The following is a 13038-nucleotide window of genomic DNA, read 5'->3' as shown; positions in this document are numbered from 1 at the left end:
CGCAATAAGGGAAAAATATTTTTTTCTCTATGTTACCGTGACACTGATCTCTTAGGTTTGATCTGATCTGATCACACATTTTACTGTTTAATAATTCAGATATATAATTTTTCTCTCGTATTGGCTTCTAAAATGCATCTCTTCATCATGGCCTTCCCCAGCTCTGATCAGCTACATCAGACCCGTGTTCGTGTTCCGGTCAGATCAGCAATCCAGAAGAAAAACTGTTGAAGAGATCAAACGAAGAGCCCAGTCTGCAGGGAAGTGGCCCCAGGTGTTGTATTCACATACATCAACACACACACACACACACACAACTCTGATTTTAAACTCAATCAAAAAACTACACAATTTTCCTTTATGTTTATATGTGTGCTACATTAATTTTAAATTCCTTGTTCTAGATCATGATATTCCCTGAGGGGACGTGCACCAACAGGTCAGGTCTCATCTTATTCAAGGCTGGTATGTATTCAGTCCCCTGCCGGCTGTAACATGATCAGAAAACTGTATTATAGAAAGATTTTTTTGAAATCTAAAAGCAAATGAAAACCCACTTCAATACAGAACTCATTTCAATGGGGATAAACATGTTACACCGTGCTAAGGTGGAGTAAAATAGAAAATAATCCTTTCTGGTGTCCTGTTAGAAGCTGGTTTTGTTTCTGTCCAGAGTAGCAGGTGCAAACCAAAGCAGAACAGGATTTTAGTTGGTGTTCCTGGTGATCTCCAGTCATAGGCATGTCTGCATTTCAACAGATATCTGTGTTGGCATTTTATTGAGTTTGTTTGGACTTTCATTTTACCATTTGTGAACGGATCTGATTCTGTTGCCACCAGCTTCCAGCGTTTGGTGACTTGCTGCTGCGTATATAAAAGTTGGACCCTTTGCTGTTTTTTTCAGACGTGTTTTTGTGTGTGTTGGGGTGTGTTATGTAGTCAGCTATTGTCTGATGCCAGCTCATTCTAATCCCCTTTTTTCCAGTCTGTTATTCAGTCTTTCCCAGTAAGCCCTGTGGGTTGCTACTGCTCTTGTTGTGTTTGTGTATCTGTGGTTTAGAGCCAACTTGATCTTTCAGCTGTGTGCTGCCAGTACTCTCTGGACATGTCTCCTCCAGTTATGTCCCTCAGTACAGCCTATCAGCTATGTGTGGGTTTGTGAGTGTTTTTAGGTAACTGTGCCCTCTACTATGCTCTAACGCTTTCCTTCCTAATTTAAAACTGTTTTTTGTCTCATTCATTTGTCCTCCCTCCCTGCCCTTCCTCTTTCTATCCCTTCCCATTATAATTCAGATTACATTGACACAGATCTATGGCACACCTCATGCACCGTCATACAGATCTGTAATACAGATTTGTATTCCAGCGTATTATCATGTATTTTAGTTCTGACCTATGTTTGAGCACGTTGACTCCTACAGAATATGGCAGATGACCTTTGATCAAACCAGTATAACTCTAAACATCCTCCTGTGTGGGCAGAAACTTGTGCCATCAGAAGCTAAATTTGAATTGCTCGGACTGAATCTGTATTCACGTAATTTCAAATTAAATGCATTGGTTTGAAAATTATGCTCTGCGATGGACTGGCGACCTGTCCAGGGTGTACCCTGCCTCCCGCCCATAGACTGCTGGAGATAGGCACCAGTTTCCCCGCGACCCACTGTGGAAGAAGTGGTAGAAAATGACTGACTGACTATGACTGGTTTAAAAATTAATTTCACTAAATTGCAACTAAATTAAATGGTTAGAAACTGAATTTATTTGCTTTGAAAATGTATGTCGTATTGAAAATTCTGTTTCACTGCTTTCACTTTCAGCTCTAAAATTCAATTTTAGATCCAAAATTCAGTTTTTAGTGTCACACATCTGGGTCCTTGAGGAAAGCCAGAGATTAATCAAACATATTTATGTTTTACATTTACATTATAATCACATTTTGTTTAAAATGTTCTTGTTTTGTCATCTTTTAATTTTATTCTTGCTCATTATTCAGCCATTTAAAATGTTTAAGAGAAATAAAAATATTAAAATGCCCAGGAACTGACACGGGGGCAAGAATATTTTAGTGTGCACACGAAATACTAATTTGTTGCCACAAAATCCTAATTCGTGTGCATGAAATATTAATTTGTGGCCTGGAAATATATATAATGTGCACACAAAACACAAATTCTTTCCCATGAAGTACTTAACGTGAGCACGAAATACTGGTGCTGGGGTGCTCTAACCTAATGTTACAGTCGTTGAGGGCTGTAGTTGTAATGTGAGATATATATATATTTTGTGGGCACAAATTAGTATTTCGTGAGGACGCTATATATTTTTTTCAGTTCCCAGGCGCCGGAAATATAACACTGCGAAAAAAAAGAAATCAAAACATTTGTTTAATTTATTCATAAAACATTTAACAACTTAAACACTAAAATATTAACTTTCTGAACAAAGTTTAAATCCATGTATTTATAGAGCAGTAAGTAGAGCAGAGTAGCAGTAGAGTAGTAATAATAAATAAAGCGAGCGTTAACATGAATTATACCTGTATAACTTCCATCCATTGGGGAAACCCAGCAGGAGTTTGAAAATAATGTGCTGGGAGTCAGCTGTTTTCTCCGGGTTAAGTGCACCTCAACCGCCCGGTTAGCTGACAGCTGGCGAGGCGAACCGGCTGTGGGAGTGGACATGTCCAAACACATCAGAGCACTTTTTCAATTAAGCTGATATTTTAGGTTTAAGTTGCTACATTCTTATCTGAAAACATTGTAAAAATGTATTTAGTTTCACAGAAAGCAAATGTATCCAACTTTTTTTTAAAGCTTTTCTCTCTCCTCTGACCTTTGCTACTTCCGTTTGAACAATCTATTTGGACCCACTATGAATCATAGTATTGGGTGGGCCACAAAGGATTTACTGGACCCATCCTTCAGATCTAGGGAAAAGAAGGACGCATTTGGAGGAGCCTTCCAATTTGCACAGCCTTTTATATATTGAATGACATCCATGAACCTGTGTTTGATTATTCTGTGGCTTTCCAAGGACCCAGATGTGTGACACAAAAAACTGAAATTAAATTATAGAACTGAAACTGAAAGTAGTCAAACTGAATTTTCAGTACAATTAAATACATTTTCAAAGCAAACGAATTCAGTTTCAATTTAGTGAAGTTAATGTTCAAACCAATGCATTTAATTTCAAATGACGTGAATACAGATTCAGTATTTTGGAGTTTTATTGGAGTCATGTAAGACTGTTCTCTTATGTGGATGCTAGAAAATCCTTAAAAATGTATGCCCACAAGCAGCATGCTGCATAGGCTTCATACCCCTCGCGGGTATCAGTTAAAGTGTATTTGGTACAAAAGTTCCAGAGGTAGATACACAACAAATACTGCAAAGGTAGAAAATGCCGAAGGGGCGAAATGATCAGAACCCTGCTAATACACAATTATGTAGCTTGGAACTGCACCAATTATAGTCATTCTCTCATTGTAAACGCCATTGTAAAGGATAAAATAAGATTGGTTAGAAAAACACATTTGTTTGATCAACAAAATAGACACGACCATTGTACAGTTTTACAAGCCATAGACACAAAAATAAGCAATTTTTTGCCATGTTAATTTCAACCATATGACTCTCTGGGGGATGAAGCAGATGAAATAAAGTCAGAGACGGTTAACCAGCGCAGAGACATCCCTACTTTTAGGTGATTTCTTCAGGAACTGGAAGAGATCAAAATAGAGGTAGAAGTATAGACTTTGTCTTCAGGGAGAGAGGATCACCATGCAATAATTGGCCACCTACTGATTATCAGATGAAACCGCTACATATTTTAATAGTTCAACATTTTGCAGCAGCATAGTATTGTTGGGAGTTGTTTTTTGATGTGAGTGGTTTATTGAATCTCTGATTTTTTTGTTTAAAGTTGTGTAAAAATGTTTGTCTTTTTTGTTTTGTCTCTCAACTTAATGCAATTCATGGCTATTAGCTGATGTCATATTTTGTTACATGTACCTTTGATGAAAAGCTGAAAAAGATGCCATTGTCATGTTCAAATTGAACCGATCGTTAGGGCTTGTGCGTTGATCTCAGTAGACCAATATGACACATGGAGACAGTAGACAATCATAGCCGTCTTGTTCCATGGGAATTAGAGTTGGTTGAAAAATACAGACACCTCAGGCAAGGCAAGGCAAGTTTATTCATACAGCACATATCAGTAGCAAGAAAAATCCACAGGTAATTAAATAATTAACAAACACAAATAATTAAAGAGAATAACATGAATTAATTCAAATGATAAGATGATAATAACATTAATAAAAAATGAGAAATTAATGATAAAATGATTGATAAGTTGGACTGAAAACGTAACTAATAATGTTTAGATAGCACAGTCAAAGGCCACTCTAACCAAATACGTTTTTAATCTTGATTTAGAGAAATTTAGGGTTTCAGCGTTTTTCCAGTTTTCCAGATTGGTGGAGCATAAGAACTAAAAGCTGCTTCTCCATGTTTGGTTCTATCTTATATATCTTGCATTAAAGACCTGCAGTTAAATTATACACTTAGTCTTTTTAACAGCTTATTTTCAGTTCAGTTTATTTATATAACGCCAATTCACAACATGTCGTCTCAAGGCACTTCACAGCAGTCAGGTACATACATTCCAATTAATCCTAACCATTGAACATTGCAGTCAGATTCAGTTATTTATTCAAATTGGATAAAAAGTTTTTCTATCTAAGGAAACCCAGCAGATTGCATCAAGTCAGAGATTTGCAGCATTCACTCCTCCTGGATGAGCATGTAGAGACAGTGGACAGTCACTGGCATTGACTTTGCAGCAATCCCTCATACTGAGCATGCATGTAGCGACAGTGGAGAGGAAAAACTCCCTTTTAACAGGAAGAAACCTCCAGCAGAACCAGGCTCAGTGTGAGCAGCCATCTGCCACGACCGACTGGGGGTTAGAGAGAACAGAGCAGAGACACAAAGAGAACAAAGAAGCACTGATCCAGGAGTACTTTCTATGGGAAGGAAAAGTAAATGTTAATGGATGTAGCTCCTTTAGTCGTTTCATCTAGGAAGAAAGAACATATAAACTCTGAGCCAGTTTTCAAGGTTAGAGTCTGAAAGAGAGCACATAGAGTTTGTTACAGTAAAAGCTCAGTCAGTAGCCATGTCTAGGAGAGAGAAAGGGTTAAACACTGAAAGACGGCCATGTGGATCATCGGTAGAGGGTCAGCATTAAGTTGTTGCCAGCAGAGGTTTGGACGATGCCCCTCTCCAGAAAGGTGTCACAGGTAGACACAGAGTCAGGCCAGGTGTAGCTTCTAGGAAGAGAAAAGAGAGAACAAAGTTAAAAGCTGAAATAACAGCAAATAATGCAAAATCATATTCTAAAGCCTTCAAAAGGCACACTTAAGCTCATCATGATGATACATTTGAGTCCCATTAGGGAAGCTGTCTGCCAGTATAGCTGGTTAATCTGACGCTGTGTGATTGGCACCAGTTGATACATAGTGAGGATTGTTTTGTGGTCTTACTCTAATTTTCTTCCTCATTTGTGTATAAAAGGTGCTTTCATCCCAGGATTCCCAGTGCAGCCAGTGGTGCTACGATACCTAAACAAACTGGTAAGACATGGCTGTTTTCAGACCTGTATCCCGGGACGCCACACCTTGGGTTAACGGGCGTGCACACTGAGCCAGTACTGATGTAATGGTGGCCATTTTTCCTGTCTGAGTGTGTTTCCCTCTTGTGTCGACTGACTTCATATTCCAGCGGGGTGATATTTCACCCGTTTGGTTCTCGTCGCACACACACGCATGCTCACAGACTGGTGTCATATTTCCCTCCAGCACCTCTCCTCACGCTCTCTTTAATGATGCAGTTCTTATTACCTAGTTTTTCATGTCTGTTTACCTAGAAAGCCTTTGTTTCAACTTTTTTATTTAGTCACTATCCTGAGTTTAGTGACAGCTGCCATCAGAACACACTTCAGTGAGGCAGGACAGACCACTTCCCTGTATTTTGCATAGTTAGTTTCAGCTGCCATTTACTGCTCCAAGTAAAATACTAAACATAGGGCAAATCATGGGAATAAAATGAATACTTTTTTTACATTTAGCCATCATATTTCTTGTAGACCAAGTAAAAAGTGATCCAAAATATTCAGTTATTTCAGGCTTAATCAGCAGCATGAGGCGTTTTTGTGTCGTAACAGATTTCTTCTCAATGTCTGCAGGACACTTTTTCGTGGACATGGCACGGCCCTGGAGCGTGAGTTTCTTGCTGTGCATGGTACCATGCATCATGCACACACACTTCCAGTCATTGGATACATTGCAAATGTATTCACACCGCTTGAACTTTTTCACCTTAGAAACACAACCTTGAGTTCATTTAATTGGGATTTTATGTAATAGACCCACACAATGTTGAGGTGGAAATCTGAAAAGTGTGGCTTGTGTTTCTGTTCAGCCCATTTAAATGGGGGTAGGTCTATCAGTTTAATAATATAAAAACAATTAGCTGAAGAGCTTAATCTATTGAGATTGGATTGTAGAGTATCTGGGTACTTTCATTTTAAAGTGTTCTGAAAGATTCTCAATTGGATTTAGGTCTGGACTTTGACTTGAACCGATGCATTTATATTGACATTGAATGACACACAGCTGGACTATTTGCTGATTAGGTGACTTCTAAACGCTACTGGTTGCAATAGATTTCATTTAGGGGTATCAAAATAAAAGGGACTTATACAAACACATGCCACAGTTTTCATATTTTTATTTGTAATAAAATGTAAAACACGTAGTTTTATCCCACTTCATCATTAATGCCTTACTTTGTATCAGTCATATGCATTCCTAATAACAATACACTTAAGTTTGTGCTTGTAATGTGACAAAACATAAAAAGGTTAAGGGGTAGAAATACTTTTGCAAGGCAGTGTTTGTAATTTGAAACAACAGTAACATGCTTCCTATCAAAATGAACACAAATATAGCAGAACTTCAGTTGTTTTGTCATGTTTTCTTGTTCTTTAGGTTAAAGATTTTATGGCTCACTCTGTGTCAGCCTCATAACTCCGTAGAGATTGAGGTGAGCAGCTCTTTGAAAAGTCTGAAGGTTTTCTCCATATTATCAGTATTCTGTAACGTTACTGTGGATCAGTAGGCATGTTTGTAAGTTGAAATCCTCTCACTCTCTGCAGTTTTTACCCGTCTACTATCCATCAATGAAGGAGAGGGAAAACCCTGCTCTGTTTGCCAGTAACGTCAGGAAGCTCATGGCCAAGTGAGTGTTTGCGTTTGTGTGTGAGTGTGTTTGCACAAGTACCTATGAGCAGATTATCTGCTTATGTTTGAATTAATTGTTTAAAACTTACAGTTCTTTTGTCATTTCTGTTAAAATGCCTCCTCTGTCCTGAAAGGGCATTGGATGTGCCCCTCACAGACCTGTCCTTCGATGATCGGGAGATCATCCTGTCACGTGGCCCGCTGCGAATACACGACTGCAGCAGCCTGCTGCACTTCAACCAGCTTGTATGTCGCCTGGGGTGAGTGAAGAGAGGTGGACTTATTGCACAAGGGTGGTGAGAGGATGTAGGTTCAGACAAGATCGAGGTGTATAATCACTGACCCCTGCTGGTGGAAGCACACAAACACACTCTCATAGACCCACCCCAAAACATTATCTCAAAGAGAGTGTCATTTTTGCCAGTTAAATCTGCAGCTGTTTGTTGCTTATATTAACATATTCAGATCAGAGTCAGAATAAGCTTTATTGCCAGGTTTGTGCACATAAACAAGGAATTTGACTCCGGTACACTTTGCTCTCAGTGAAGATTGTTTTTTTTTTTTTTCTAAGATGATCTGAGCTGTATGACTATGATACTGGAATGTATTCGTGGTTAAAAACAAAGTCCTAAACGTGTTTTATTATATATCACAAGAGAAGTATTCATAACTTTGATTTTTAAAAGCAATACAACCACCTATGTAGTTAAAACCCGATCTTGCTGTTTTTCCTTTAATAATAAAAAAATAGATCTCAAATTGAAATGTCGGAATAATGGTTCTCAGTGTCTTTTGCTTTGTAAAATGAGTTCCTATAATGCAGCATACCCAAAACAGTATAATAAAGGAAAGTATGCCCACAGCATGATGCTGCCATTCCCCTGTTTCATACTGGGGATGGTGTGACCATGGTGATATGTAGGGTTGCTGCCTCCATTGCATGGCTGCAGAGGAGTGGTGCCACCAACGTCCACAGATACGTTCTACCACAAACATTTAGCAGAAGGATTAAAACTGGGTGACAGTTTAGGTAATAATCAGGAAAATATATTAGGATTATTTATGTTTTTTTAGACAATAACAGCATAAATGTAGAAAAGTAATATTAGTAAAGAACAGGTCCAAAAAGTTTTTAATCATTGACCTTTAAATATTTCCTATGGCAGCTTTGATTTTAGATTTTTGTTTTTTTGCAGTCCAACAAAACAAGATTTTACCAGCTTTCTGTACACAACACACAGAGTTTTTCACTCTTGCTCTTATCATGACAGGTTAAAAACAGGGACCACAGACAACATGCTTGAAGAGGAGGCCAGAAGAGCCACAAAGCTACAAGGGGATAGATTGGGACTGGAGGACTTTGCCCAGTTTCTCAACCTCCCAGTCACAGACACGCTTCGACAAGTCCACAGCCTCTTTGATCAGGTAAAAAAGGAAAGATAGAGACGGCACCTCCAACCTTAAACCACTTCAAATATTCATATGCTATTTTCTGTCATTTTTGTAAAATGTGAGTGGTGAGAATATTTAAGGCTTATTGCAATTCATAAAAATCACAAATAAGCTGAAGGACAAAAGATTTGAAATTATCCTCCTCATACTAAGAAGTTAATAAGCTGTTTTTATTTGATACTTTTTTAAAGGATTTCACACAAACGGGGGTGGGGCAGCTGCTGCCCATCTAGAGCCGTCATTGGGTTAGAGGCGGGGTCCACCCTGGACAGGTCACCTGTCCATCACAGGGCAACACAGAGACACATAGGACAGATAATCATGCAAACACTCATACCTAAGGGAGATTTAGAGTAACAAATTAACCTACCAGTCATGTTTTTGAACTGTCAAAGGACGGTAGAGTACCCGGAGAGAACCCTTGCATGGAAGGGGAGACCGTGCAAACTCCATGCACAAAGAGCCCAGGCTGGTATTTGAACCTACCGTGCAGCCCTGGAACATACATGGAAAAACCTGATGAGTTTCTTGACCTGATCAGATTTTAGGGTTCCTAACTGCTCGGTGCAGTCAGACTGGTGCAAATGACATTAACTTGCTTCCTGATCTACGTTTGTTTACTAAATATGCCTTTTATGTCAGGCTGGTGATGGAAAGATAGATGTCAGACACTATATCATCGCTCTGTCTACTGTACAGTGGCCTCATAAATCCATGGACACATTAAAACTGGCTTTCAAGGTGAGAACTTCCAACAACAGCCTTAGTGTGATGTTGCAGTTTTTTTTTTGAACCACTGTGCTAAAACGACCCGTTGGTGTGTAGATGTATGAGAATGAGGACAGCGGAGAAATCGCGGAGGATGATCTGGCTGTCATCTTGGAAATAATGTTGGGAGTAAAAGAAGTGGAGCTTTCTCCTCTGTTTCTTCAACTTCAAGCATCCGACATGCGGAAGATCACTTATGGTAAGATCCTGTTTCTCTGCGTAATGCTATTTGCAGTGCCTTGCAAAAGTGTTCTATTTGACAACCACTTACTTCAATGTCTTCACTGTTTTTATATGTAATAAAAGCCTCATTATAACTCTGGAGGAGCTGCAGAGATCCATAAGCATTTATTGAACACAGCGAGGAGGTGCTATGGTCAGATGAGACCGCATGTTACCGTAAGCACTTCATTCCCATTGTAAAACATGGTGGTGGCAGCATCATGCTCTTCGGCAGGGAATCCTGTCACAAAACCTGTTAGAGGCTGCAGGAGACTTGAGACTGGGATTGAGGTTCACCTTCCAGAAGGATCACAGCCCTAAACATGCAGCCCTAATCCATGTGTCAGAATGATCCAGTTAGACATCAATCCAGCATAAAGTTGTGGCATAAATTAGACATTGATGTTCAGATGACTCAGATTGGGCTACTTTATTTATGGGGAAATCATCTGTCATTTTTCTTTTTAATAGCTAAGAGTTGTTTTTTGCTGGTCTATCACAAAACCCCAATGAAAAAGAAGGTTTAGGCTGCAATATCAAATGGTTAGAGAAGTGAATACTTTTGCAGGCCACTAAATAAGCATATGTAGCATTTGCAGGTACATTGCATAAATTAAACCATGTGAGATATGACTCCTTCATCTAGAGGAGATAAATGCCATCTGCAGTCGTCCTATAAATTGTGTTCTTCTTTGATCACAAACAATCCAGAAGATTTCAGATCCGCATGTTTGAATCAGCGAAACAGAGACGAACACTTTGATTATACTCTGTTATAATCTGAAAGGATCACTATTGTACCTTAATTTCTAAATAATTAAAAAGAGCAGAAAATCTTTTGAACCATTTTTTTTGTCTCTTCCTATGTCTAGATGAGCTTCAGTGTCTCATAAAGCAGCGCCCACACTTCTCTGTGGATTGCCTCAATTTTAAGGATCATCCACGTAGCGACTGCACCGGTCGACTCCAGAGCTGCAACGGACAGAGCCACAACAAAGACAACTAAATGACAGAGTCTGTTTTCTTGTGCCTGGTTTGATGGTTATATCTAGATGTTGTAGATTCACTGCCACCTCTGTGCCTTAAAGTGCTGGTAAAGAAAAAGCACATCTTTGATGGAGTTGTCTGTGTTCCATGTCTTCATTCAGTTTTCTTTTTCTTACATTTTTTGAGAACATATGTAAAGAAGCGTTTTGTTTTATATCATAAATGACCTATTTATTTCTTCAAATAAACAGGAAGCCAGTCAATTTTTAAAGTAGCTTTTTTCTCAGTAGAAAGCTCTCAGGTACAGCAGACACCACCTCATCGGTCTTTGCTACTGATTGAAAACAAAGAAGCAATAATTCAGGTAAAAGAAAACAAAAAAGAATACTACAATTGTGGCTTTACTGTAAAATCAACTGTTATATGCAAGGAGCAAAACTGGTTTCTGATTATTTTATTACTTGCTTAAGAATGAGAAAACAGGTGAGGATTTTTAAAAATACTGTAGTTTTTTTTTTAAATATTCACTGTTGAAACTGCTTCTTAGTGGTAATGCATGTAAAATAGCAAATGATGTAAAGAAAAGCTAAGACCAAGGACATATTAGTCTGACTGCCTGAATGCAGAGCTCAACTCTGTGGTGAAAAAATACATTTTCAGCTGCAACAGCATAATGTTGTTGCTGTTTTACCTTTATCTCAAAGTAGTTATTTCAGTTAAAAGAAGGGCAGGACCATGCTAGGCTAATATTCTTATTTTTTTTATTTAATACCTTTGAAACATTTCCTGTTTTTGTTTTTTTGGTGTTTCTCTGCATTCTGTTTTTTTTTTTTTTCTGGAAAAGTTGAAAAGTCATTTTCCACCCTTTGACTGCAGTATCACTGTCATGATTCACTGTTGTTTCTGAACAGGAATCATTAGCACAGATATCAGATCTCTGTGCTGTTGTTACACAATTAAAACTCTTTCACTTGTAGCATTGTCACTTTCTGTTTATGTCCAGCAGGTGGAGCTTTGCTTTCACTCATTCACAACATTTGACTTCTCAGAAACTGAGAAGCAGTACTTAAACTAAGATTTGTGTTTTCAGACTTTATTCACAATTTTTTCCAACCATCCATCTGTTCATCCATTTATCTACTTATCCTTCCTCTCCTTCTAAAAACCTTCCATCTTATATACCTTCCTCCCTACCTACCTACATACCTTCCTTCCTTTCTATATACCTCCCTTCCTACCTTCTTTCCATACTATGTACCTTCCTTCCTTCCTTATGGTCAAGTTTTGTATTTACAATTTTAAAATGAACATCAAAGGGAAATTACAGTCAGGAAAAGTATCGGATAATGGGGTGAAAATGTGAAGGAATGCTGTAATCTGCATATCTTGGTTTCACTGAGATATTTTGAAATTTTCCTAGGGTTAATTCAGCCAATCACATTGTGCGGTTACAGGCAGTGTTTTTTCATCTTTCTGCTCTTGTACTCACAGTCCAGATGGTGGCGCTAAACTCCTGTGCTTACATGCAGCAGAGAGCACCCCATGCACTGGTGCCCACCTGATGGACAGGAAAAGCATTACCTCATCCCTTCCTTTCATTCCTTCAGGTAAAAATAGATAGATTAAGCCTGGGCTTTGATGAGCCAAACGTGCAGGGGAGGTGTGGAAGCAGGGAGAGAGGCATCGTAGTGGAGGAGAGAGACTAAATGGATCGTTCTGCTCCAAATCCAATTCCTAATAGCTCGAGGGAGGGGAGGGGAGGGGAGAGGGGTTGGAGGAGGAAGAAGAAAACAGTCAAAGAAAGAGAGGCAGACTGGAGATTTCACGTCTAACAATTAAGACCTGCCTTCAGGGGGTGAAGAAGAAGCTTTGTGGAGAACATATAACTTGCACATTGAGCAGCACTTCTCTGCAGTCATCCTTAGATTCTCCTGCTTTAAAAAGGTGGGTCCAGACCATTATGAGAAGGACTGGAATCTGGTCACAGTATTTAGAGAACCATCTCCACTTGTCATCTTGTCAAAGAAAAATCTTTCTCCTCACGGTTCAGTCTAACGTGTATCTAATCCCACTCCCTGAACTTTAAAAAACAGCAAAGCAATTATACTGGAGATAACTGGTGGCATCTGCACTTTGCAGGGTGAAAGATTTGACTCCGTTATCAGTTTTTCTATGGGTTCTTTTAGAGAGGGGGGAGTTCAGTAAAGAGGACACTTGATTGAAATTCTACTAGAACTCTAATGAGAACTAATTGAAAATCATTGGCTATAAAGATTAACTTGGGTCTGGATTCAGGAATCTTT

The 13038-nt window shown here is 38.8% G+C and overlaps 1 protein-coding gene across 3 annotated transcripts in view; it reads left to right on the top strand.

The window, feature by feature from the left end:
• lpcat1 (lysophosphatidylcholine acyltransferase 1) overlaps positions 1-11711 on the top strand; it is a 28298-nt gene extending 16587 nt beyond the window's left edge. For all 3 annotated transcript variants that reach the window (XM_047383001.1, XM_047383002.1, XM_047383003.1), the window contains exons 4-14: positions 162-274; positions 405-465; positions 5580-5638; positions 6250-6284; positions 7055-7109; positions 7222-7304; positions 7441-7566; positions 8578-8731; positions 9401-9499; positions 9584-9725; positions 10621-11711. In XM_047383001.1, the coding sequence (XP_047238957.1) occupies positions 162-274; positions 405-465; positions 5580-5638; positions 6250-6284; positions 7055-7109; positions 7222-7304; positions 7441-7566; positions 8578-8731; positions 9401-9499; positions 9584-9725; positions 10621-10754 (1061 nt within the window). In that variant the 3' untranslated portion in view covers positions 10755-11711. The remainder of the gene's footprint in view (positions 1-161; positions 275-404; positions 466-5579; positions 5639-6249; positions 6285-7054; positions 7110-7221; positions 7305-7440; positions 7567-8577; positions 8732-9400; positions 9500-9583; positions 9726-10620) is intronic.
• The last annotated feature ends 1327 nt before the right edge of the window (positions 11712-13038 follow it).

Source organism: Girardinichthys multiradiatus, chromosome 13, assembly GCF_021462225.1.
Source record: "Girardinichthys multiradiatus isolate DD_20200921_A chromosome 13, DD_fGirMul_XY1, whole genome shotgun sequence".
Taxonomy (NCBI): Eukaryota; Metazoa; Chordata; class Actinopteri; order Cyprinodontiformes; family Goodeidae; genus Girardinichthys; species Girardinichthys multiradiatus.
Note: the sequence above shows the minus strand (reverse complement) of the source record. Positions and strands in the feature narration are given on the sequence as shown.